The 27,437-nt window shown below is 43.3% G+C and overlaps 1 protein-coding gene across 1 annotated transcript in view; it reads right to left on the bottom strand.

The window, feature by feature from the left end:
• Window positions 1-27,437, bottom strand: part of LRMDA (leucine rich melanocyte differentiation associated) — a 923,478-nt gene that overhangs the window by 407,513 nt on the left and 488,528 nt on the right. Inside the window, exons 3-4 of the mRNA XM_066622155.1 lie at window positions 22,797-22,923; window positions 12,274-12,413 (exon numbers count right to left, since the gene is read on the bottom strand). Coding sequence (XP_066478252.1) covers window positions 12,274-12,413; window positions 22,797-22,923 — 267 coding nt within the window. The remainder of the gene's footprint in view (window positions 1-12,273; window positions 12,414-22,796; window positions 22,924-27,437) is intronic.

Genomic DNA, 27,437 nt, shown 5'->3' with positions numbered 1-27,437 from the left:
TAAACCAGATGACAGGCCCCTGTCAGCTTCCAAGGAGCTATTGATGGTTCAATCAGTTTGTTTTGAAGGTAAAGTACAACAAAAGGGCACTAAACTTATTCAAACTGTCAACAGAGACTATCTGGAATGTTGCTTGCAGGTAAGTAATTTTGGATGTTTTAAGACTATTATCAAATGGCAATGGCTACAGAAAGAGACAGCTACTAATAACACAGAATGCAGCCATCATAAAACACTTTATGGCAGGCGCTGGGATCTATAAATTGCATGACATATTGCAACTGCTTTCAACTTATAAGATTGCTAGTTAAGGGACCTTGGTTTAATGAAAAAGGATACCTCTGAATTTTACATTCCATGTATAGGATATTTCATTTTGGTTAAGGGGGTAAAGTGCATGTGTTTTTTAAAACACTGCTTTGAAACCCCTTCAGAATTCCTGAGTCCAATGTTTCAAGGCTTAGCCATTTTTGCAGATGTGTGAAAGAAAGTCATTATCTGCAGTGGTAAGGGAAAGCAATGAGCTCTGGAGAGAGGGGGAAAACAGATATCCTAAGAAGGTCTTTAAAGGCTCATTTATCTCTGCCTGGGAGCTTCTCTTCTAGTCTATAAGCTCCTCAGAAAATTGGCTATGCATAGAGTTTGGTCAATTCAGAAAGTCCCCTTCTGGAGCAGGTCAGGGGAAGGAGGTTAGGAGTCACCAACAAAGACACAGTATCAGTATAAAACACCCATTTAGAATATTATTTTTAAGGCATAGAAACAGGAGCTCAGGTACCTCTCTCTGACAGACTTTTCTTTGCTGCCAGTTCAACAAAATGGCCTTTGGAATAACTTCTGAGCCACCTATTCTTGGTATATGGACCTCTGAGTGTGCATGATTATGTATTTGTGTTCACACACACACACACACACACACACACACACACACACACACACACACACACACACACAGGGTTCAGTGTAACTCTAACTTGCACGGGAACAGCGCACGTTTCAGGCTGAGGCTCTGCCCAAGGCAAGGGAAAACTCACAATGACAATTTTCTGACAGAGTTGTCTCACAATGACACAATGATCATTTTCTGAACCATCTTGATGGAATTTACAGCCCAGTCCTATCCTCCACCCCTTGCTGGTGTAGTTACACTGAAAAGGTGCATGCTGCATCCAGGGGAGGCAGATCAGGAGGCTTCAGAGATGAAAGACTGAAATTCCCTTACCCCTCTGTAAACCTCTTGCTCCACAAATCCAAGGTGACAGGGAGGCTGCTGCTGGAGAGGATAGAATCTGGCACACACCATCGCTGCCTGATCCACACCTTCCCGCAGTCTCCCTGTCCCCTCCCTCTGAAGTCTCCTGAAGGCCTTAGAAAGTTACCTTTAAAAGTTATTCCGGAGGCTGCAGAAACCTTCTGGGGGCTAGAGATGCTATGCATGGCTTGTCTGGCCTTCAGAAGGCCTCCAAAATGGCTTAGAAAAGCCTTCTGAGGGCCAGAAAGGCCATGTGTGGCCTTTCCATCCTTCAGAACACCTCCGGACGCGACTGGGTGGGGGGTCACAGTCAGAGGTGAACTGGAAGTGACGTTACCAGCACAGGGCATCGCAGCATGTCCCTGCAGCCTTCCCACCTCTACTCTGGCAGTGCTATACTTAGCACACTGCCAGAGTGCACTTTATGCCTGTTTTCAGCAGCCAGCACTAGGGAAACACTGGGGGAACACGAGGGTTCCTCCAGCAGGGCGGCCCAGGCTGCCCAATAGTCGAAGAAGCCTATGCTTGTTCTATTTGCTGGACTCTTCTACAGTGTGTGTGTGTGTGTCCATTCAGGGCATGCAGTCTGTAGTACAGTTTGATAGGAAAAGAACCTGGGTTCTGGGACTAGTTGCTGCCCCTTGCACAGAGCTGAAGTGCAAATAACCTACAGTAGAAAATGAGGAAGAAACACAACACTGTTTAATGTTATTTCAATACTAAATGTTGAAATGTCAACTCAAAATTAAAAATTTGTTTACTAATTTGTTAACTACCATATTCGGCTGACATTGTATTCTAGTCTTAACACTGACCTGTCAAGGCACTTAGGTATATATTCTCAGAGTGATGCACCAGACTGGCAAAATTCCAGTTGATATTACAGGGAGCTGCCTAGATAAATCATCTCACCACTTTGAGGGTAGAATTCTGACTGGAGGCAAAGGTATTTCAAGTGATATGTTTTTATGCTACAGGGGTCTCCTTTATAAGCTGCAAAAATTGGACTTATAGTGAAATGAATTATAAAGGGCATAAAAAGTAAAGGGTTGTAAATAGAGGTTACCAGGAATTAGCAGCTGAGATAGTGTCTGTGAAGCAAATCCAAATATCCAGGGAAGATACAAAGGCTGCAATCCTACACACTTACCTGGGAGTAAATTCTGTTTAACTCAATGGGGCTTATTTCTGAGTAGACAGGCATAGGATTGTACTGAAAGACACTCTCTAAAGACATTAACTGACTTCCAGTTAATGATACCTAATGTCAAAAACAGAACAAATGCCAAAAGTAACAATACAGTACTGCAATGCTGTAAATAATGATGCCCTTTTAAGAGCTCAGTGGGTATGGGGAGGAAAAAGAAGAGCCCAGGCAGGGCATAGCTAAATGTAAATCACAAATGCTGTCCCTTTAAGAGCTTGGAGGCACAGTGATGACAAAATCCAGGGATGTCCCTTTAAAACCTTGGAGGAGAAAGTACAGCGTACAGGAGGTTAAGGACATAAGTGCAGGAAATTTTAATGCCCAGGCCCTCAAACATAAATGTGGGGAATCATATAGCAGATACCCCCTTTAACACAAATTGGGTGCTTTTGCATCTCACCCATCCATGGATCCAGCTTTATAAATCCAGTAGTGTCATTTAATAAATTAAATTATACTACAATTAGACAGTATATGAGAATATTGATAAATAGATCTGTTTTGAAATTGATTGCACCTGCTGATATATGACAAAATATCTTGTAGGAATGGGTGGACACATTCCTGGTAAGTTTCACTAAACTCATCAAAACTCTGTGTAATCAATAAACATGGCCCTTGACTTGGCCAAAGACATGTGTGTTATGTGGGGGGATAGCTGGGCAAGCGCAATACAAAGATTATTACTGTCTGCCTACTGCAGCATGTCATGGACCTTGCCTGTATATCTCAGTCTCTTCTCCTACTTTTGCATTATCTTTCAGACTTTACCAGCCTGCACAGCTCCTTCAAAATTGATAGCAATCAAGCCTAACAGCTTTTGGCATTACAAGAAAATTACTACTACTGCTCCTTCTACACACTATCACCAAGGAAGTTAGGGTGGTAAACACAGTGTGCTCCTATATTTTTCCCTCACAACTGTCCCATGTGTTAGTAAAACTGAGAGACAGTGAATGGCTCAAGGCCACAGGAAATCTCCCTCCCCTGATCTGGAATTAACACTAGGTATATGGACTAACATCTCAGTTTGGACTGTGTAGCCTAAAATCTGAACAGAAAAAGACAAAGCCCATAACTGTACCAGGAAGAAGCCTCAGCAGCCTAGGGGGAAAAACAAAAACAAAAACAAATCAGGTGGACTCCATATGTACTTTGGAGCTCAAGGGAACTCAAGGGAACTACTAACACTAAAATGATACAACACACCTCTCCTGTGCAATTATCTCACTGATAAAAAACAAGTAAGGTCACCTATATTAAAAATGCTTTGCAATACATTCTGAACCAGACATTTTTCACAGTCCAGTAATAACATGGTTCAGGGTTTCACTGCAAACAAAGGACCCCCACTACAGAACAAGTGCTGGTACAAGAGAAGCAACCAGCAATTATTGTGTTGACTCTCTGTGACTTTGATCTCTGGGTCATGACCTTGCTTTCTGGGGATCTTCAAAGCAGAGGCTGCAGATGAGACTACTTGGCATTTATGCCGCTTTGCTAGTCATGGTGCTTTTTCAACACTGGAATCTCTCTACACACACTATATTTCTGCTTACAAATCAAGGTTATAAATCATAAGGCTGGCAGTCATTTTATACAATAGTACAATGGTACTTAGTAACAATTGTTAAGTAATTATTCATAATTAGCAGTAATACTCCTCACCTATGCTACCAATCACACACAAAACAATTTGAATTTTATACCTTTACAAACTTCACAAAATCCAATGTGAATGTATTTTTGAATGTAGATTATATTTTTAATGAAATCACCTTTTCCTCCCAATTCCTTTCCCCATATGCAGAGGGGAAGGATTAGATTAGATTTGCATTATTAGATTGCAAAACCTTAATTTGTATTCTCAGCTGCCCTAACAAAAGGTGGTATAGAAACATAGTAAAACACCCAGTTTCATTACTAGGCCTCATTCAAAATTATTAAAGTTTGAGAACTATTTACAACTTCTTTGCTATGGTTCTTTTTTCACTAAACTCATCAAAACTCATCATTAACATGCATAACTAAAATACAAATACTAATTCTTTTCTAGCTGTTTTGCATGTTTCAGAAAATACATTAAATGCACTGATGTTTAAGTTCCAATTTTGCTGGGGAATGTCCTTTTAATGTTTTGGCTTTCTCTTCCTGCCACCTTGGACCATAGCTCAGGTCTAATATGCAGAAAGTCTCAGGGGTTCCATCTTTGGTATATCCAGTTACAAGGACCAAGCAGAGACTTTTGTCTGAGACTGGAGAGCTCCTGGCCACCAGGACAACATTAGGGCCAGTGGTCCCACACAATATTTGAAGGTAGCTTCAGATGTTCAGCATTCCTTTAGCATACATGTCCTTTAGCATGTGTCCAAGAGCATACAATATATGAATTCATAAAGCAGGGTTTTTAATTCTATAGTTTTCTTAAGAGGAAAAACAGCTTGAACAGCCCCCCTTTTATTGTAACAAATGTCCAAAATTAGTTGTCAGGTGGCAACTGACATGAATTATTAGCCCAGTGGTATTCAAACTGGGACATTGCGATGCCCCAGCCTGAGGGTCCTGGTCCCTTTCCCCTTAAGGGGCGGGGGCAGCCAGGAGGCAGGGAGGAGGCAGCGGCGTGAGTGGAAAATGCACCAAGCCCCTGCAGCCCCCCCTCCCACCCCCGCAAAGACTTACTGCGGGATTCAAACTCCCTGCGAGTTTGAAAACTGCAGTATTAGCCCGAAATTTCCATTCTTTTGCTTGTTTTGGGTTCAATGTGAGACACTGTTACCGTTGAATAGCAGAATCCAAGTCTATTGTTTCCCTCCCTCTCTACCAATGCAGGAGTGCCAAAATGGCTACAGCTTCCTACTGCTGGGGGGGGGCAGTGGTGGAGGTCTCCTCTGGGTGTGCAATGATTGCTGTCACCACCAGCTGAAGAGAAGCGCCACCATCGCCCAGCCCAAGTATGATAGGGCCATTAGCTGCACCTTAACTACATGGGAAAGAGGGTGGCTGTCTGTATCAGCATTTCCCTCTGCAGACTGGCACAGGAATGGCCTTTTGTTCTCTGTGTAGTATCCCATAGGGTTCATCATATAGCCCACAAACCCCTCCAACAACAGTGACCTTGCTATTAAGACCCTGTTGTATCAGTTGAGCTTTAATTTTCAAGTTATTTTTGTGCAGACCACCCAGAGTGCCTTGGCAGATGGGCAATGCATTATCTTATGAAAATAAATATATAAATGAATTGGAAGAAGAAAAAAGAAACCCACATAAAGCTAGTTTTATGGGAGGAAAAGAAAAAGCAACACAAAGGCTCACTCTGATTTCAGTGCAGTCTGATATGAAATCAGAATCAAATTCACTTTAAACCTATTTCAATTAACCTTGTTAAAGGAAAAGAAGTGCCCAAAAAATCTGAAAAAAAGAAAGAGTAAGATTGAAACAATATTGCACTTGTCAACAGACTCATACATCCAGATGCTTCAGATTTTTGGCACAATGGTTTGCCACAATGTTAAACTTGACCCTCTTTAAAAAAAAATCTCAACATTTTGCATGGAAATGCAATAACAGACATGATTGTTTTGATGTATGGCTGTGTGACATATTATAAATATTACATCATACAACCACAGAGAATGTCACTCAACAAGACTTTTTTTCCCAGACAGCACTAAATGAACCATGGATTCTTGCCTCTGAATAGCTCCTTTAAGGAACTACTTTTGCTTAAATGATTAATAGGAGGCATACTGTCAGAAAAATGTACTTAAAGTGAAAAACAGTAAACTGCAGAGATATCATTCATTTTTAAGCAATTTTGTGGTGAAAATGTCTCATAAATTTACATGGCGACACCACTATTAGGCTCTTTGTAAGCTGGACAGCCAATGTGCTTTCCAATTTGGGGTTAAGACATTGGAAAAATATTTTATTCAATCTAGGCCACTTAACAAAAGCCAAGACGACAAGTTTATGCACAATTCAGAAGTTGGCTTGCTGGAAATAATTTTTTAAAAAATCTCTAGGCTAAAGATAGCTTTAAATCTATTTTCAAAAAGGTCTGAAATGTTGAACATGGAATAGCCACTACAGAGCAAGTTCTGAGCTGCCAGTTTGCTGAGTACAAGTTCAACCAACTGCAATATTAGCAGAAAAGACCTATCGCTACCAATTCATGTATCTTCTAGAATGTCTCTTGCAAGTCTTTAATACATTTTCTGTTGAATTCATTATAGTGCCACTCAGCCTGTATCTACAAAGGGCTTTCTTTTACATCACCTCGGAATGCATGCATGATATACCAGTAGTAACATTTAGTCCCACAAACGTATGTATGTACATTTTGGAATAACCTTTTAAACCTCAACTTAGGAGCAGAGTTATTAATTATGCTTGCATGAAAAGTGTCATGTAGTTTGCCCTGAAATTTAGCATCTTATCTAAAAAAGCTGGTTTACACTTACATGAATGCCACTGGCAGGACAAAGTTCCAAACAACACAGTCCTGGAACGAGCTAGTCCTGGAATCACTAGCATGTATGGACTGCTGAAACAGAGACGCCTGCGTTGGCTCGGTCATGTTGTGAGAATGGATGATGGCTGGATCCCAAAGGATCTCCTCTATGGAGAACTCGTGCGAGGAAAGCGCCCTACAGGTAGACCACAGCTGTGATACAAGGACATCTGCAAGAGGGATCTGAAGGCCTTAGGAGTGGACCTCCACAGGTGGGAAACCCTGGCCTCTGAGCGGCCCGCTTGGAGGCAGGCTGTGCAGCATGGCCTTTCCCAGTTTGAAGAGACACTTGGCCAACAGTCTGAGGCAAAGAGGCAAAGAAGGAAGGCCCATAGCCAGGGAGACAGACCAGGGACAGACTACACTTGCTCCCAATGTGGAAGGGATTGTCACTCCCGAATCGGCCTTTTCAGCCACACTAGACGCTGTTCCAGAACCACCATTCAGAGCGCGATACCATAGTCTTTCGAGACTGAAGGTTGCCAACAACTCTGTGACTGCATCATCAGGTATCTCTCCTTGTCTCTATCATCACCTGAGCCCAGAATGGCACTGCATGTGAACTGTATGGCTGCCATGGAAAATGCAACTGCATGTTGAACTCTGTACTGTCTAGAACAGGGATTCTTAATCAAGTGCATCCAGACCCCCTTAGGGCAGCAGTTCCCAAATTGTCTGGGACTATTGGAACTGCTGTAAGTTCCTGTAGGGGAGGGGCAAAGGCAGCAGTGGAATTGCTGTGTTTGCACTGCAGTCATGGGTAAAAGGGATTTTTCCTTCCTTACCTGAGGCAGCAACAGCCTCCTGGGGAGTCCGGGGAGCCTGCAGACACCTCTGGCAGGGTTCCCCACACCTCCAAATACATCAAAATGGTGTAAAAAACAAACAAAAAAAAAACCAGGCATGTCCTGTCTTCATTGTGAAACTGGAAGTCCCCCCCCTTTTTTTCCCTTTTTTAAGGTATTTGGAGGTGTGGGGAGCCTGCCAGAGGGGTCTAAAGGCTCACCAGACTCTCCAGGAGGCTGCTATCTTAGGTAAGGATGGAAAAATTCCTTTTACCTCTTGCAGCAGCATGATCACAATGATTCCACTGCTGCCTTAACCCCCCCCCTCCTCCCCCATACATAGGGCTTCCCTAGTTTGGGAACCTCTGCTTTAGGGTTACATGTACAAAATGGCGGCATGGGACTCGATCTCAGCATAATTAAAATAAAAGTTGTTAGATTAGATTATTATCTAATCTAAGCATGTTGTATTGAGAGGACCGGACAGGATTGGGATTCTGTTGGTGTACCGCCCGCCCTGCTGCCCAACAGTCTCCCTGCCTGAGCTGACTGGGGTGATCTCGGGGGTGGCATTGAAGGCCCCCCGCCTGTTAGTGCTGGGGGACTTCAATGTTCATGCCGAGGCCCCTGCGGCAGGTGCAGCTCAGGATTTCATGGCCGCCATGACAACCATGGGCCTGTCCCAGAAGATCTTGGCCCCGACACATACTGCAGGACATGTGTTGGACCTGGTGTTTACAGCTGGGCACGGGGGCAGTGATCTGGATGTAGAGGAGATCAAGATCACTCCGTTGTCATGGACAGTTCACTTCCTGGTAAGGTTTAGGCTGGTTGCGACTTCCTACCTTCGCAGAGGCGGGGGACCGTTTTCTATGGTCCGCCCCCGGAGGCTAATGGATCCTGAAGGTTTCCTGAGGGCTCTGGGGGATTTTCCCACTGCCGAGACTGGCACCTCATCTGAGGCCCTGGTTGACCTCTGGAATGGGGAAATGTCCAGGGCAGTGGATGAGATTGCTCCGGAGCGACCTCTGCCACGTCGCAGACTTGGAGCGGCTCCTTGGTTCACTGAGGAGCTGCGAATGATGAAGCGGCAGGGCAGGTGTCTAGAGCGACGGTGGCAGAAAACTCGTGATGAATCCGATCGGACACGGTGTAGAGCTCATTACAGAGCCTACTCCGTGGCGGTGGTAGCAGCGAAGAAATCATTCTTCTCTGCTACCATTGCGTCTGCTGACAGCCGTCCGGCAGAGCTGTTCCATGTGGTGCGGGGCCTCCTCCATCAGGCCCCGCCAGTGGACCAGGAGGAATACACGGTCAGCCGCTGTGACGTGTTTGCGCAACATTTTGCAGATAAAATCAATCGCATTCGTTACGACTTGGATGCCACATTGACAATGTCTGATGATGTCCCCCTGGCAACTGCTTGTCCAGTGTTGTGGGATTCTTTTCAGCTTGTGCAGCCTGAGGATGTGGACAGACTCCTTTGGAGTGTGAGGCCGTCTGCCTGCCTGTTTGACCCTTGCCCAGCTTGGCTGATAAGAGCTGCCTGGGGTGGACTGGCTGAGTGGACAGTGAGGGTGGTCAACTCTTCTTTGGGGGAGGGGACATTGCCGCTTGCTTTGAAGCGGACGGTGGTTTGCCCCCTCCTGAAGAAGCCCTCCCTGGATTCCACTGTGTTGAACAACTATCGGCCAGTCTCCAACATCCCGTTTCTGGGCAAGGTAATTGAGCGGGTGGTGGCGGCCCAACTCCAGAGGGTCTTGGATGAAGCGGATTATCTGGATCCTTTTCAATCTGGTTTCAGGCCGGGCTTTGGGACAGAAACTGCCTTGGTTGCCTTGGTGGATGACCTACGCCGGGGACTGGACAGGGGGAGTGCGTCCCTGTTGGTCCTGCTGGACCTCTTGGCGGCTTTCGATACCATCGACCATGGTATCCTTCTGGGCCGATTGGCCGAGTTGGGAGTTGGAGGCACTGTTTTGCGGTGGTTCCGCTCCTACTTGGAAGGTCAGTCCCAGATGGTGGTGCTGGGGGATGCCTGTTCGACACCCTGGCCATTGAGGTGCGGGGTGCCGCAGGGCTCAATTCTGTCCCCCATGCTATTTAATATCTACATGAAACCGCTGGGAGAGGTCATCCGGGGGTTTGGAGTGGGGTGTCATCAATATGCTGATGACACCCAGCTTTATCTCTCCTTTCCTCCAGACTCCAGGGTGGCGGTTGAGGGCCTGGAGCGCTGTCTGGAAGCAGTGAGGATCTGGATGGGGGCTAACAAGCTGAAATTAAATCCGGATAAGACAGAGACTCTCCTGGTTCGGAAATCCTCGATGCAGGTGCTGGATTATCAGCTTGCTCTGAATGGGGTTGCACTCCCTCTGAAGGAGCAGGTCCGCAGCTTGGGGGTCCACCTGGCCTCGCAGCTGCTCCTGGATTCCCAGGTGGCGGCTGTGGCTAGGGGGGCCTTTGCTCAGCTTCGGCTGGTGCGCCAGCTGTGTCCGTACTTGGATCGTGCAGACCTGGCCACGGTGATCCATGCTACGGTGACATCGAGGTTAGATTATTGTAACGCGCTTTATGTGGGGCTGCCCCTGAAGACAGTTTGGAAACTGCAATTAGTGCAGAATGCGGCGGCCCGTGTGGTCACTGGAGCTAGGCGGTTTGACTCTGTCAGCCCGCTTCTCCGGGGGCTACATTGGCTGCCCATTCATTTCCGGGCCCAATTCAAGGTGCTGGTTTTGACCTTTAAAGCCCTATACTGCTCTGGGCCAGGTTATCTTAGAGATCACCTACTCCCATACAATCCGGCTCGTCCTCTCAGGTCATCAGAGAAGGCTTTTTTACAAGTGCCGCCGCCTAAGGAGGTACGTGGGGCGGCGGCAAGAAATAGGGCCTTCTCAGTAATGGCACCAACGTTGTGGAACTCCCTTCCCCTTGACTTGAGAATGGCTCCCTCCCTCGAGACCTTTCGGCGAGGCCTGAAGACCTTGTTGTTTAACCAAGCCTTCTGATGTTATGGCCTTTTTAACATCTTTTATATATCTTTTAGTTGCTTTTTTACAGGCCCAATTCCTCTAAAAACTGCTGTTTTATGCTCTTTTATTCTGACTCTTCTGACTACTGTTTTTATGGGTTCTGCTAATGTGTTTTTTAATATGTTTTTATCTGTTTGTGAAATTATGTTTTAATCTGTTTTATATGTTGTTAGCCGCCCTGGGTCCCTTTTTGGGAGAAGGGCGGGGTAAAAATAAAGTTATTATTATTATTATTATTATTATTATTATTATTATTATTATTATTATTATTATTAACTGTCACGATTGCCAATAAGGATTAAAGCATTCTGTTCTTAGCTGTCCATATGTGAAGCAGAACCAAGCTGTTGACATTTTTTTTTTAAATCATACTAGTACCTTATAGGACTGGTGGTCGTGTTTTCCACAGTCTGACGAAGGGGATATGGGGACATATTGGGCAATCCATTGGGGTTCTTTAATTGTCAAAGGGTTTAAAAACCCCTAGACTAGGACTTGTGCTTACAGATTGCATGTGTCCTCACTAATGGCAGTCAATAATATGTGGCAAAATAGAAAAACACATAATACTATGACACAATTAAAGTGTTCTATATGTTACAACTAGGAAAGTAAATGTATGATTCCTGATACGTGGTGGCCCACATCTGTAGAAAAGTACAGAGTTGATGTTGGGCTTGTAACACAGTGGGAACTGTGTGGAGACAGCGGTTGTATGAACTGGTGCTTCCTACAGGGTCTTTATGAGCAGTTGTTGCAATTTTCACAATTGTAGCAGTTCAAAAAAAGGCTGGAGCTCTCTGCAAATGTCCTATATGGAAGCATTGCTCCATACAACTTTGTCAGTTTCAACAAGGCCTGAGCAAAACTTCCAAGTGAACAACGTCTTGTGGCTTAGACCTGTCTAATTCTGCCTTTCTTAATAGCTATGAGGGCTGATGGATCTCAGAGGTTTAGTTCTCAGGCTCCCAAGTGGAAGGACTAAAATCTCAGAGTGAGGTGCCAGAGTCAAGGAGCAAAGTTTTTTTTTCTGCTTGAGAGATTTTGCCCTTTGCACTCCTGTGTTCACTGGACTTCACTCCTGTAGCACAGCCAGAGTCTTCTCCTGACCTGCCATCCTCTACCAGCATCAGGCACCACAAACTCCTATTCTACTCCTAAGAGGTTCCACCCCTTATCATCCAAGTTCTGAGCTTCAGGAGACCTTAACAGCCCCAAACTGGCTCCCACAATCAACCACCTGAAAAAGTAATCTTACTTTTCCTCGTAACACTTTCAGGGTTATTGTAATGGATATAGAGAGGAAAATAATGTTTTTGTACCTTCCCTCCCTGCCACCAATCTCCTCACAATCTGACTTGCGTCTTGAGTTGTAACCCACATCAGATGGCACTTGCTTTCAGTTGTTTGACATGTACAGCCATTTAAATTTGACCAAATACTTTTAGATTTGAAAGCCAACTGCACTTGCAATTCAGGATACTAACCTGTATCGTTGGTAGTCTCCCTCATCCTTGTCTTTGCAGACTAGTTCATTTGGGCATGCCACATTGCCCAGCAAACTGAGGTACTCCAAAGAGGGCACTACTTCAGCCAAATGATCCAACAGGCTCTCCAGTTCTGTTAGGTGTCCAAGGTTAAGGATTCAATTACATTAGCAAAAGGAAGACTTTTAAATAACCACACTGCAATAAGCAAGAGCTACATTCTCTCTCCCCCCTTCTCCCGCACACACAGAGTGGCATTTAGGAAAATACAATATTAATTGTTCCCAGGGTAAAGGGGATGAGATCCAAGTCAGTTTCTTGGCACTGAATTAAAGAACTTGGCTTTTTTCCCCTCTCATTCTTTTCTCCTCTTCTTTTTCTTTCCTAGATGACTCTCTGCAAAACATTAAAAACTTTTGACAAAATGATGGATGGGAAATGGTTAGCGATCGCTGAAGCCATGAAACTTTTCCAACATGGCAACAACCAGTTACTTTCACAGTACATTCATCACTAAATGCATTGCAGACTATTGGAAAAATGAATTTTTGAAAAGGAAGTCCAATGACAACACCCCACGAGCACTACCAAAAGGAGAAATGCTTTTGGTGGCAATGCAGCATTTAATTAGTACGTGCATCGGCATAAGAGCTTCAGCAAATGTTACCTCAAGAACCCTAGTATTACAGCACTGCAGCATATTTCATACACAAGGTTTCAAAGGGGAAAGAAACTATAAAATTTGCTGTTGAAGTTGTTGTATAGCAACACATGCAATTCCACAGAACTGGAAATGATTTGGTAGCAATCTCAGAAATATCACTTCTCTCACCCAATTTCATTTGGCCTCCCTTGAAAAATGTCAGATATTTTGCTTTGGGGGAGAACACTGAAATTTGCTTTGAGTTTCAGGTTTTTGAAATTTTGGTGCCAATCCTAATTTAATATAGCCACATACACACATCTGCAAAGCATGCTAAAGGGCCAGTTTGGACAATATTGTTATTTATTAAAGTATTAATATACAGGGGGCCTGTATCTGTGCATTCCATATCCATGGTTTCATTTATCTGTGGATGGTATCTGTGGGGCCCCCCAGGGCATGCCCCATCACGTACCCCAGGGCTTCCCTGGCCCTCCTAATGCCTTTTAAAGGCATAAAAATGTCACTTCTGGTTTTCAGCAGAAAACCAGAAGTTGCACTTTTGACCTTAGTAGTAGTAGTAGTAGTAGTAGTATATTTCTTTATCTTTTTTGTCTAGTGGGTCACAATAGATTGTTGTTTTAAAAAGTGGGTCTCGCTGCTAAGAAGTTTGGGAAGCACTGGCCTAGAGGAGAGAACAGTGGCTCTCTTGCCTACTATGTTAATGGTTGATGTGAGATTTGAACCAGGGACATCCCTGGTCACACACTCAGTTTTAATGCTACACTTGCTTAGAAATAAACAAAACACATTTTGATTTGAAAATTCTTGAATGCTTTTCTATTATTATTGTTGTTGTTGTTGTTTTCTATAACATATTTTGATTTGCATATGTGGATAAACTTTTTTCTACACAGTTACTGTAATCACCTAATTCAACTAACAATTGACTGTTCTTTTTTCTCCCTCTACGCCTGGAGTTGTGTGCCACAATTATTATGGTGTTATCTGAAATGCTCAGGTCTTTTATGCTGCTTGTTCCTGACTTTGATTTATGTTTTCCAGTTATCTTTGTTATCTTTTGAAGATGGAATATACCCCAATTCTTCACCTCAATAACTGAAGGGCAGTGGCATCAGCACAGGATAGAAAGAGAACTTTTGCCCTTTAAAACCTTCACTTCCCTATGAGCATTTCCATTTACATCTTACTTGCCACAGCCAAACTAGCAAATGTGGAAAGCTATCAGGTTGAAGGTCCTGGTGGAAGGATGCCATTTCTTTTTTTCTTTTCAAGCTCAGTTTGAAACATAGAGCCCAAGTACAGCTGATGCAGGACACATGGGAAGCATCAGCCAATGTGTGCCTTAAAAAAAACAAAAAAACTTGAAAGCAGTTAGGATAACTCCAAAATTGTGCTCTTCCTGAACTGCGTTTAAACCCTACAGCAGTGATTTTCAACCTTTTCCATTTCAGGGCACACTGACAAGGCACTAAAATGGCCAAGGCACACCATCAGGTTTTTGACAATTAACAAGGCACACCATGCTGTTAGTGGCGGGGGGGGGGGGCGGTAGGCTCACATCTCCCATTGGCCCTACTAATAAATGATCTTCCCCCAAATTCCTGTGGACCACTCGCGGCACACTAGTGTGCCATGGAACAGTGGTTGAAAATGGCTGCCCTACAGGGTAAAAGATTCAGGGCCCACATCTTTGACCCTCAGGGAAAAAAAGCAAAGGGAAATTCTAGAGGAAAAACATCCTGGGGGAAAATGGTTTGTTTAAATTGCACAACTCCTGACAGGAACTGTGCCATTTTTGTCCTCAGTACAGCACCTAGCACACTGCTGTTGCTAAATAAAGAAGCCAGTGTGGCATAGAACACTCAACTTGAACTAGGGAAACCCTTGTTCACTGGGTAGCAGTGGTGACTGGATGACTGGATGACAGTCAAAAATCTCTAAAACCTACTCCTAGCTTGCAGAGTTATTGTGACGTAGTCTGAGTTGGCTACCAGAAAGCTGCATTGAGCAAAAGGGGAAAAAAAACAAGTTGTAAACAAGCAGCAACCACAGGAAAGAATACATGCATCTCTTCAGAATATCTATGGAAATATCAGATATGGCAAAACATGTCTGTTCATTGAGCACACTGCATGTTTGATAACTGGAAGGACTGAATTTCCTGTAATTGATTCATAAAAACTTCTTATGCAGGTTTAAAAGTTATAGCTCTCCCCTCCTGCCAGCCATTTAAATGCACACTGAAAAGTGGATCAGGTTAATGAAGGGGTGATTCTTCTAAATTCAAGTCAATCACAAAGCCAATATCCCTGACCTCTTAAAACTTAACCATGAACCGTTAATCTTTACTTCAAGATTCTAAATCTACACATGAACTTGCAAAGAAATAATACAAGACAGATCAGACCATCACAGAGACGGGGATATTTTTCCAGTTGATGCGTACAACTGTTGTGGCAAGCAACATAATGCTGCAGTGTGGGTGGCCGCAGGCAACATTTATTAAGAGAAAAACAGGATTTATATTTCATTTCCCTTTCTGGAGAACCTAAAAAACCCTCAAATCTACAACAGATCTGCATAACTAACTGCTAACTCTTTATTGTTATATTGTGTGCAGGGGCGTTCTATTAAATTCAATAAAAAATGCAAGCAACAAAAAAGGACCTTAAAAAACAACAACATGAAATTATGGTGATGGTATTGAAGGATCAAAACCAAGACTGTCCAGAAAGATGGAGATGCAATAGCCCTAGTTCTTATATTTTCAAAGGGGTACATCCATAGTTTTGTATTTTTTCCAAACTTGCCTTTAGTATAACCTGTTTTGCACCTAGCACAGTCTAACTTAACTGGTGGCATAATCCCTCTCACCGCCTACCCCTCTCACCGCCAGTGTAACTAGAGTTGTGCTGGCAGAATATGCTTTATGGCAGTCACAAAGCAGCCTCTATTAACATGGGCAGTGGGTCTCCTAGCGTGGGGGCTGGAATGGCCCCCACTTTGTTGCAGAATGTGGGAACCAAAAGAGAGACAAAAGAGCTTAACACATTTCTGCCCGGCCCACACATTTGGTCCCTGTTGCGTATATGCAACATTGGGTAGAAATGACTTAACCAATACAACACACCTACAATACAAAGCAAAGATCTGAGAGAGCTCTTCACATACTAGCCCAATATCCCACCTATGATTAATTCTAGAGAACACAAGTGAGCCATTTTTGGCCTCATCTATAAATCTATACCCCACCCCTCCAAGCCACCTTTATAAAAGGTTATAACAGAAATCCCAATGCGCTAATTACTGTCAAAACACATTGCTGAAATGTTCACTTGTGTACAAAACATGCTATACAGCTGTACAGACGAGTTTTCACTGACATACACAATACATGAGGGTTAGCCATCAAGCTTTTCAATCTTTCTTGAAATGCCCACGTCTTTGGAACACTGCTCATCTGATGGCAATTCTATGCTGCTACTAGCATAAGAAGGATATAGAAACTTTAATCTGTATAGTAAGTAGCTAGGGGTTTTTTGTGATATTTTTTTCTACGATTTCTTGATTAAAGTAGCAGATTGTGGTGTGATGCGTTTTTATCCAAATTCTTATTCAAAATTGTACAAACAGCACAATAAGCATTTCAACTGTGAAGTCAGCGAACCGTTACCAAACATAGACATACATATTTATTGGTTTTCCAAACTTCTCAAAAGTGCAGCACCAAACAGACATGCATAATTTTTTTTTATCACAGTATCAACCTTTTGCATGCCCGAATGGTATAAATGTGCAAAGAAGTGATCAGATCAAGGTGCAGTAACAACGCAGAAAAAATAAAATCAGAGAAAGGCTTCACTGAGTCAAGCCCCAGAAAAGGCATTTACAGAGAGTGGCTTCGGGCAGAGGGAAGATCCAGATCTGAGTGCATTCATCTGATCATAGATCACAGTTTAGAACGCAATCACCTCACCTCCAGATTACAGTACATTGCTGGTACCCTACCTGGGCATCCCCACCCACTCATAATCTCTCCCCTCCCCCCCCCATTGCCGCACCTGTGCACATCCTCTAAGCAGATACTTTTACGCAGCCACTCTACCATCAGAAATGCTTCGGGGGCTCACTGCCTAAGTGAAAACTACTTGTAAATTCATCAGAAGTAAGCAAAAGTAGTGTTATTTTGTGAAATGACCAGTGTTTTGTGTTTTGATCTTAATATTGTTTTATATCATGATTTGAGCAGAAATTCTTATTATTTCATGTTCTGAGTTGGTCACCAAAAAGACACCCCTATAAAAAGCAACAGGTCCATCAATTTTTACTAAGGAATGGGTGGGGGGAATCTCAGCAGCAAAAGGAGTTCCTGGTTCTGTTCTCCATCTCCCCCCTCCAGAAGACCACAGCTTGGGGAAACATCTAAGAATTGGAGAGAGATTTGTCTTATCACCTCCTTGCACCTCAGTGATTTATTCAAGCCATCATCTCACCAATGGCCAATGACTCCTCATTCACACTATGATTAGGGTAGTGTACAGGAGGGGAACTTGGGAGAAGAGCCCTCTAAATATTATGTCACTCCTCAACCAAGCAGCCACAGTGACTCCCGCCAATGGCTTTAAGCCAGTCCCCAAAACATACATCATAGCTGCTATTTAGATGAAAAGCTGTGCAGCCATGGTGGGAAGACTACCCTTCATTTCCCCCTTCATTTACCCTCAGTTCAGTTTAGCTCCAACTCAAATGGAGACTAGAAAAATGAAACTGAAAGGGAAGAGGGTTTAATCTCACCAGAGTACATGGAGGTTAGTTAAAACCACAGTAATAATGTTCAGCAAGAATGTATGCCATGAAGTATACAAGATATTGCCAGGTTTAAGAGGATGCCAGCATGGCTTATCACTCAAAGAAGCTATAAAAGACAATAAGAATTCCTTCAGTAAATGGCAGTTTTGCCCAAATGAAGAGAACAAACAGGAAAGCAAACTCTGGAAAAACAAATGTAAGTTGACAATAAGGGATGTGAAAAACAGATACGAGGAACACATGGTTAAATTTTCAAGACAAGCAAAAAAAACTTATTTCAATATCTCAAAAGCAGGAAACCTGCCAAGGAGATGGTTAGATCATTAGATGACACTGAAATAAAAGGGGAGGCTAAGTCAGAGTTTGCAGAGAAGCTGAATGAGTTATTTTCATTGGTTTTCACCAGAGAAAACATAGGACAGAAGCCCATACTTGAACTGACCCTGCTCAGGGTTAGCGTCTGAACTGAGTCAAACAGAAGTAAAAAGGGATGAAGTTCTAGAGTGTACTAAACATTAACAGTTCACACGGTCAGAAGGCATCCATCCAAGATTACTTAAGGACTCAAATGTGCAATAACTGATCTAACAAAAATATGTAACATTTCCGTTAAATCAGTTTCTATGCCATAGGGCTGGAAGGTAGAGTTCTAGAAGCAACACAGGAAATTACAGGTCGGTCAGTTTTACATCTCCTTCAATAAACTGGTGAAAAGCATAATTGAAGGCACAATCCTAACCAAATTTCCAGCACTGGCATAGTTGTGCCAGTGGGGCATGTACTGCATCCTGCAGTTGGGGGGGGGGCAGTCACAGAGGCCTCCTCAAGGTATTGCAATGTTTGTCCCCTTACCTCGAAGTAGCATTGGCCTTATGTCAGTGCAGGAAAATGGGTTAGGATTGCGCCCTAAGAATAATATTCTTAAGCATATAGGAGAAATGCTGTAGGCAAATCAGCATGATGATTTTATCTCATCATTTCGCACCCCCCGCCAAGTGTGCATGCTTGTGATCTCCCCAGTTCACCCCATGCAAGGGTCATCTCTGACCCTTACAATGTGCTAGAAAGTACAGGATTTCTGCAGCAGATGTTATGGAAAGGGCTCCTGGAGGCAGAAAGCTTGAAAACCACTGGTTTGAAACTAAACAACCACTGGAAAAAAAACACACCAGTGAACATGTACTGGGGCTTCATTTTTTACTATTAAGAAGAGACTTGTTAAGCAGACTCAAAATTGAGGGGGATGGGACAGGAAAGCATAACTAATTCCTTCAAAGACTTGAACTGAGGGAAGAGCAGAAGCAGATGCAATTACCATGGTGATCAGCTGTTAAACAGGAACTGGAAGGGAAGGAGACACCTGGGTGGTTCATGCGTCCTTGATTTCCACAATGCACATGCACCAAATTTCAACAGCTGATTGTTTTTAAGAAAGCACCTCCTTAAGTACCTGGACACTTCCCATGTATTCTGACTGTTGCCTTTTGTCTTGTGACCACAAATTATTGCAAACAACTGATTTTGGAAGCTGTCAAACTTTTCTAATAAGCACCAAAAGCAGGGCATATATATTCAGATGTGTTTTGCAATCCATTATAGTATTTTTTTTAAGAAATTATCCAAACCTTAAGATTCCATTTATTTTTCATTTTGCTCAGTTTCCTACAGAAACAGGCCATGCTTTATATTTCCAAAATTCCCAGAGTAAGAACACTCTGTAAATATATTTTCTTAAACTATTCTTTCAGTGAAGCCAGGAAGTGTCATAGCAATGCTAACCCCCCCCCCCAGCTCAAAATTGCTATCATGAGGTTTAACTATTGACAGATTTGATTTCTTTCTATATCCTTTGGATAATATAAGTTTAGCAGTATTCAAAAGGGCAATTAATATCCTGCCATGTAAAAGCATACCCACTAATACAAGGGCAACCTGGGGGTGTGTGTGACAGAGAGAAACAGAGGCTGAGGATTACTCCTACAGATGGTTTACAACTACTTGGAAAAGAGGAGCCAGTCCCATGAGTGCTTTCTAGCCACCTTATCCACATCTCATCTTGCATGGGAGACTTACCATGCCAAAAACAAGATGTGTGCCTTTTGCTGCTGTTTCTGGTCTATTTACCCTCAAATTGTGTATGTATCCCAGAATCCTTTGTGCCATCACAGAGGGCTATGGGTGCACACCTGTTAAACCTTGCTGCTGCCTACATTGGAAGTTATGCAAGTACTCACAGTCCCATGATACTTCTAACAAGGAAGGGCTCCACCATAGCTGCCCATTGGTGCATAGACTCCAACAGTAAGTAGGCTGCGTAAGTAGTATTGTTAAACCTGTTACTATAACGGCACAGAGCATGACTTGCTGGGTAGCCCTGAATGCTAATCTAGCCTTAGCCATAAACTCACAATTTCTCAGCCTCATTACACCATAAAAGGTATAGTCCACACCTTACATCAGAGGTTCCCAAACTCTCAGGGAGTTTGGTTTCACTCAGGGAGAGTTTGGAACCTTGTAAGTCTTTGTGGAGGAGGGGAGGGGGTGACAACATAATCCCCACAATTGTGCCAGCATAGGGGAAAGAGTTTTTTTTCCCCCTTGCTGTGGGTCGTGGAGAGCCCACAGAGCCCTCTGCAGTGCTCCCAGTGCCTCAGAACACTGAAAAATGTGAACCTGAGCCACTTCCAGGTTGCAATTGTGAAACTGGAAGTGATTCACGATCACAATTTTTTAATTCTATGGCACAGGGAGCACTACAGAGGGGTCTGCAGGCTCCCCGCACCCCCCCCCCCAGGGCCAGCACAACCGACAGTAAGTAAGGAAAAAAAAGTTTTCCCCACAGCAGTGTGATTGTGATGATCACATCACTGCCACTGCCGTCACCCCATGCCTTAAAGGGGCAAAGATAGGGCTTCTTGGGCTGGGGTGTTGCAACACCACAATTTTGGAAACTCTGCTTTTCACGGCTGCCATAAAGATTACTAATATGTAGAATAGTTGAGCCCGCAATAGCAGTGGTTCCCAAACTTTTTAGCTACAGGACCCACTTCTCAAAACAACATTCTGTTGAGACCCACTTAGCTTTATCAGACTAGAAAAATTAGTTTCCCTTTACCAGCCTCTCAAACCTTTGTTTTTATCCTTTTTAATAAGGGGAACACATACCGCCTGGAGCATTTGTTGAGCTCCATATCCATCAGACGGAGACCATTCTGGTGGCCTTGTGTTCCCCATTGCCTGGCCTTAATGAGCTGAGGTATGGCTGCCTACTCACAAGTAAACATGCATGTATGGTTCAATTTCACTTTCCAGAAGGCTCAATACATTTTGCTTGTCAGCTTGAAGGGGGAGGCTTCCTTAAGAGTTTGTTGGGAACTGCATTCATCGAATTGGGAGCATTCTGGTGGTGTCGCTTTCCCCTTGGCCTGCTCTTCAAAGCAGACTGAAGCACATTTGCCTAGCTGCCAGTAAACACATGTGTGCTGTTCTGTTTCACTTTCCATAGACCTCAATAGATTTTCCTTGTCAGTTATCAGCTTTTCCGTTTTGTGACCCACTGGTGGGTCCCAACCCACAGTTTGGGAACCACTGCTCTATACCTATGATAGCATTAAAGTTATTTACAGGAGCTTAATTGTCATGTGGACTTTTGATTTGTTCAAGGACATTACAAGGCTTCGGAACTTGTCTATCAGGCCTATACTGCAAAAACAAAACAAAACCGAAAGTTGTCGGGCCCCCTACAATACCCAGCCTCTTTGAGTATGGTTTTGTCAGCAGTCTTAAATTTGGAAGAACAAGCAACAACAGCATCCTTGCCCCACTTCCTTGGGAGCAGTGTTTTGTATTCCAGACTTGGATAAAACATTAGCAAAAAGGTTTATTTTTGAGAACAATGAAAACAAAGCCGGTTTTGGTTGAGGCAGTCTCAAAATGCCATACGGCAGCGATTCTCACACTTTAAGCACCGGGACCCACTTTTTAGAATGAGAATCTGTCGGGACCCACCGGAAGTGATCTCATGACCATAAGTGACATCATCAAGCAGGGAAATTTTTAACAATCCTAGGCTGTAATCCTACCCACACTTACCCAGGAGTAAAAATCATAAACATAGTAGCCTATTCAGAGTACAGATCTGTCACATTTCACCAAATGCAGTCACATACCACGGTAGCATCAATTCTAATGTATTAAAAATAAAATATTGAAATGAATGGGGACCCACCTGAAATTGGCTCGCAACCCACCTAGTGGGTCTTGACCCACAGTTTGAAAAACACTGCTATATGGCCTGCATGGCTACTCCATGCCTCTCATGCACTGCAAGCATTTCCAACACAGGGGAGCAGAATTCATGTGCTGTGTAACAAGGGAAGAGCCACCATGCTCAAGGAGACTGAACATTTTCAAGGAGACCAGCACCAGAAGCCAGAAATGCACCTTTCCATTTAGGCCTTCTCGTCCGGTCACAAAACAGCAAGGGCCTCCATTTAGCTGGGACATGCCTCAAGGGCACATTTAGCCTCATGGTTAGCCCAGCCTGCTCCTGTCGAGAGACTGCAGTTGCCAAATTTAACAAGACGCCTTTTCTTTATGAGGTGTTCTGCCTAGAAAGCCAACGGCACATCTTGTTTCACTGCACACTCTATTCCACTAGAGGTCAGCCTGCAACAGAACCCAGGCACGCTGGGTTCTGTAACCAAGCACAACTGACTCTTATTTCCACCTCCCAATCCATTAACAAAGATTCCTTCACAGCCATAAACTTAGGTCTCGCACGAAAAAAAATCACAAAAACAAAACAGAGCAACAGGAAGATATAACGAGGCATTTCATTTATAAATGACCTGCAATAAATTACTGTGAAGTATTCTGGGTGACAAGAGAAAGAGAGAGAATGCTTTGTCTGCATATGACCTATATTTCACGTACTTTAATTTGGCTGACATGCAAGGATTATTTGACACTTGGCAGAGACGTGAGTGTGTGTCTATGTGCGTTTGTGTGTTCCCCGCCCCCCTCCACACACACTTTGGAAGGATATTTGGTTCTTGTTTAGCATCAGGGTATGAAGGTGTGGTAACCTGGGCAACCGGAGGTCATTCCCAAAGAGATTGTTGTCCAAGATCAGCTCTTCCAAGCCGCTAAACATCTCCAGTCCTTCCAGTGACCTGCAACGACAAAGGCAACAGGAAAAATGATACTCCAGTAAATCAGGGAGGCCATTATGAACTGAAATAAATATTTTAACCTTCCCTTTCAAGGAGCGGGAAGAGTTTTGGTTTAGCCCTGTCAGGAGACTGAATGACAAGAATTAGTGGCAAGGGGAGTGCCGGCAGAGCAACACATCCTTCACAGGCTGGCAGAATGAAGGATGGGGGTCACTTAGTGAGTAGCCAGGATCCAAAACAAAAGGCTTCAGATATGAGGCCTGCAGGATGAATTTGTCAATGTCTTGTGCCTTCAGGCACCCAGCCTCGCCTGACCCTAACCTCCATTCCCAAGATAAATAACTCTGTCACAGTTCACCTTCATTCCCTGGACACAAATTTAAGTTGTCATCCATCATTTCTGCCATGAAATATCATACCCCACTAACAATAATAAATACAACTTCAAGAATTGTTTCTCAGCAGCGACCCTATATATAAAATGGTAGGAAAACGATATGAAGGGAAGTTTTTCCTTCGTACTCTTGTGATTTTTATTTTATTAACCACTTAATTTGCTGTGGCTTGAGCTTTCTCTGTTCTTTTTTATTTTTTTTTTAAAAAGCACAAAAGAGAAAAAGCTAGAAAGCCATACAGGAATTCTCCAGATCCAGAAACAACACCATTTTATTTTTTTAATAAATGACTACTGTATTCCTGCCCCATCTATGTCCAAAAACCCTTCAGATTGTAAAGTAACAAGCAAAAATTTTTCATTATGGAAACAGAGGGTTGTAAAAACACAGACATTTCTAAAACTTGGGCAGTCAAATAGGAAAGATAATAGGGAAGAATTAAAAAGCAGCCTTTGGCATTTTGCTAGGGCTTCTGTTTTAATGTTAACTCTTAATCTCATAGCTTTGCAGCATTATGGGGAGGGGGGGCCCTCCATATTAACCAAAAAAGATTGGCATGGTATACAGAGCACACCCATACATTCCCAGCTCATTCGCCTAACAGACACCTAGAAGATATGCTGAGGTTGCATGACTTGACAGCTGAGCTAGTATGCCTACCAGTGGGAAGGAACATCACTTTATATCCTTGCTGTTTTATAAAATGTGATGAATAAGGGAGATGCAAGTCTACACAATTTATTCATTGTCCAATCACATTTATACTGGAGGGAATTATTCCTTCCATCTTTTAACACCCTTCCTCAAGGTTTATATAAGAAATACTTATTGGGGGTATGGAACAGTCTACTTTGGGTGGAGCAAATAAATATCTATCTCATACAAAATGTAAATTTTTTTGGGGGGGGGGAGGAATGAAACTTACATCAACTGTGTCTTCTGAAAAACTTACAGCCCCATTGCAAGAACATTGGAGATGAAACTCCTCTGTGGGAAATCAAACCCCTGACCTTCAAGCTAAGGTTTAAGGACGCTGCTGAGTGAGCTATAAATAACCAGTGGAACTCTTTGCTTCTCGGTGGTGACTTAATGCTGACAGTTTCAAATCAGAGCTGTGTGTTTATTAGATTGGATGACAAATTAAAAGCTTAATTTTAAAAGCCCCATTTTTCTGATGGAGAAGTTAAGGTACATATATCAAGTACGTATGAATTTGCTTCAAGGAATCAATTAGTCAGCAATGCAACATGCTACCTTCTTTATATAATAAATTTACTAGAGCTTCATCAGAAATGCCCATATTAACAATTCTTACAACAATTATTAGGTATGAACCAGTATGATTACCCACACATGGCAGATGATGGACTGAGGCCGAGAGGCTGCAGTTTGCCTAATAGAACAGTATCTAGAGAGTTGAGGTTGAAGTGAAACTTGAAGTCAGGATTTCTCCGTTCACGTTGTTGATGCTACAATCCTATAAACACTTACCTGGGAGCACGTCCCACTGAATACAGTGAGACTTATTTCTAAGTAAACATGTAGTACACCATGAGTAAACATGTAGTACACCTTTGAGACTGAAGGCTGACAGCCAGCCAATGGAATTATGCTGAATTCCACCAAAATCATACCAACTTGCATCATTTAGTAATAATGAAGAACTGGATTGCAGGGTTTTCAGACTCAGGAAATCTTATCACAGAACTATCGTTGCCATGGTTAAGAGGGAGTAGGTTCAGCTACACACTCAAAATTATTCTGACCTCACACCCTTCTGTAAACCATCCAGGGGAAGGAGCTGCAAACTTATCATGCGATTATGACTGTTAGTTTTGGTTAATGATAAAGTCTAAATGGGCATTATCAGCTAAATGCTCTCTTTGCATAAACAGTTAGAAGTGGATTGTGTCCAATCCTCAGTTTATTGCCATGTTTAAAAAAATAAAATAAAACCATCAGCCTTTCCACTTGCCAAAGGGAGTTCAGAAAAGGCCGCCACCCTGTCAGCACCACAGAGCCTTATGGGACACTAATAGGCCCTTGTGAGTATGCATTGCTTGGGCTCTGGTCTGTGTCAGCCTGGAAATACACATTGTTCGTGAGTTATGTTATGCAAATATAATACCCTTATCATTAGAATCTGCAAATGGTTGGCAACTGGCAAGAAGAATAAAGCACACATCCAGAACTGCTGGAGGGGAGCCATAAAACAAAATGACATGCCATGAAGTGGGACAAAGGCCTTGGAATACGAGAGCGAGTTGCCTATTGAGGTATCCCTTTTCTTTCGAAAGTAGAGGCTAGGACACAATAGTTGCCTAAAGCTTTCGGCAGGAGCAGAGAAAATTGTGTGTAAACCATGCCTTTACACCTGGCCAGGGTTTGCTCATTTTTACCACACAATGGTATTAGCTATTCTCACTTAGAGAAAAAAAAAGGAGAGAGCAAGCAAGAAAGGATCCATGCTTCACAGGGACAGTACCAGAATGCTTTTATTAATCAGGAGTGGCAAAAAAAGGAGTAGTTAGGAGACTGTTTCTGAGTTCAACCACAATGCTTCTTCATGCTGAATGGGGGCGCATGCGCACACACACGCACACACACACACACACAGGTGGCTAGCCAATGACACATCTTAGTATTGATGATGAAAAGTCCCAATTTCAGTTTGAAACAGTTAAAAAAATGAAACAGACATGGTGACTAGGCTAGACATTGCTGGGTGCAAAAGAGCTCAGGCTGCAGAAGGACCACTGGCCACCCTCCTCTTGGAAATACAGAAGCCAGCAGTTATTTAGATGTGAAGCACAAGGGCTTGTTTGTTCATTCTCGTTTTTCGTTTCATCTGCAGGGGCAGTATGCATATGGGGCACAGTCCACCCAGCAAAGCTGGTGCTGCTTAGCATTCATTAGGCGAATACTTACTTGTTGCACTGAACCCTTCGTGACTTAACTGCCTCAACTTCCAGAGCAAAGGGCAGAGATGGAGGAGGTGCAAGTGAGATGTTGTGCAGCATCCTCCCCCTCACCTAGGTTTATTTGATCCCAATCACCTCATTGTGATGAAGAATAAGAAACTGTTCAAGCAAAAACTTATAAGTAGAGGTGTTTGAAAATTGTGTTATTTATTGTACTCAGAATAGAAAGCTGGCAACCTTCAGTCTCGAAAGACTATGGTATCGTGCTCTGAATGGTGGTTCTGGAACAGCATCTAGTGTGGCTGAAAAGGCCAATTCGGGAGTGCCAATCCCTTCCACACTGGGAGCAAGTGCAGTCTGTCCCTGGTCTGTCTCCCTGGCTATGGGCCTTCCTTCTTTGCCTCTTCGCCTCAGTCTGTTGGCCAAGTGTCTCTTCAAACTGGGAAAGGCCATGCTGCACAGCCTGCCTCCAAGCGGGCCGCTCAGAGGCCAGGGTTTCCCACGAGGTCCATTCCTAAGGCCTTCAGATCCCTCTTGCAGATGTCCTTGTATTGCAGCTGTGGTCTACCTGTAGGGCGCTTTCCTTGCACGAGTTCTCCATAGAGGAGATCCTTTGGGATCTGGCCATCATCCATTCTCATGACATGACCGAGCCAACGCAGACGTCTCTGTTTCAGCAGTGCATACATGCTAGGGATTCCAGCTTGTTCCAGGACTGAATACTCAGAATAAGTTACTCAGAATAAGTCCACTGATATTTAGTAAGACTTGGGATGTAATCCTATCTTATTCACCAGAAACAAACACCTCTACTTGTTGAGTCTCCACAGCGATCATAAAATGGGTTTGCATGTCATGTGCCCCAAGAATTTTACAAGGGCTCTTTTGGTTATGCTGTCTACTATCTTGGCCCCAGTTCTGATTTCCAAAATATTGGGGCAGAGCAGGAGACATGAATGAGTTATCGCCTATTTGTCTCTGGGGGGACTAAGATCTTCGGACTCCATTTTCCAGAGCAGAGAAAGTCATCATGAGTGTCCCATGGCAATCCATACCATTTTCATGTGCCTCGGTTTCCCAGCTACTGAACAGAGATTATGTCTACCTATTGTACAATCTTATGCTCAGGAGACTGTAAAGCTACAACTGTGTATACAGAAAACTTTAAGAGCTTGAGCTGAGAAGTGCTACTCAAGTC

The sequence above is a fragment of the Tiliqua scincoides genome, chromosome 3, assembly GCF_035046505.1.
Source record: "Tiliqua scincoides isolate rTilSci1 chromosome 3, rTilSci1.hap2, whole genome shotgun sequence".
NCBI lineage: Eukaryota > Metazoa > Chordata > Lepidosauria > Squamata > Scincidae > Tiliqua > Tiliqua scincoides.
The sequence above is the reverse complement of the archived record's forward strand: the minus strand, read 5'-3'. Positions and strand labels throughout refer to the sequence as shown.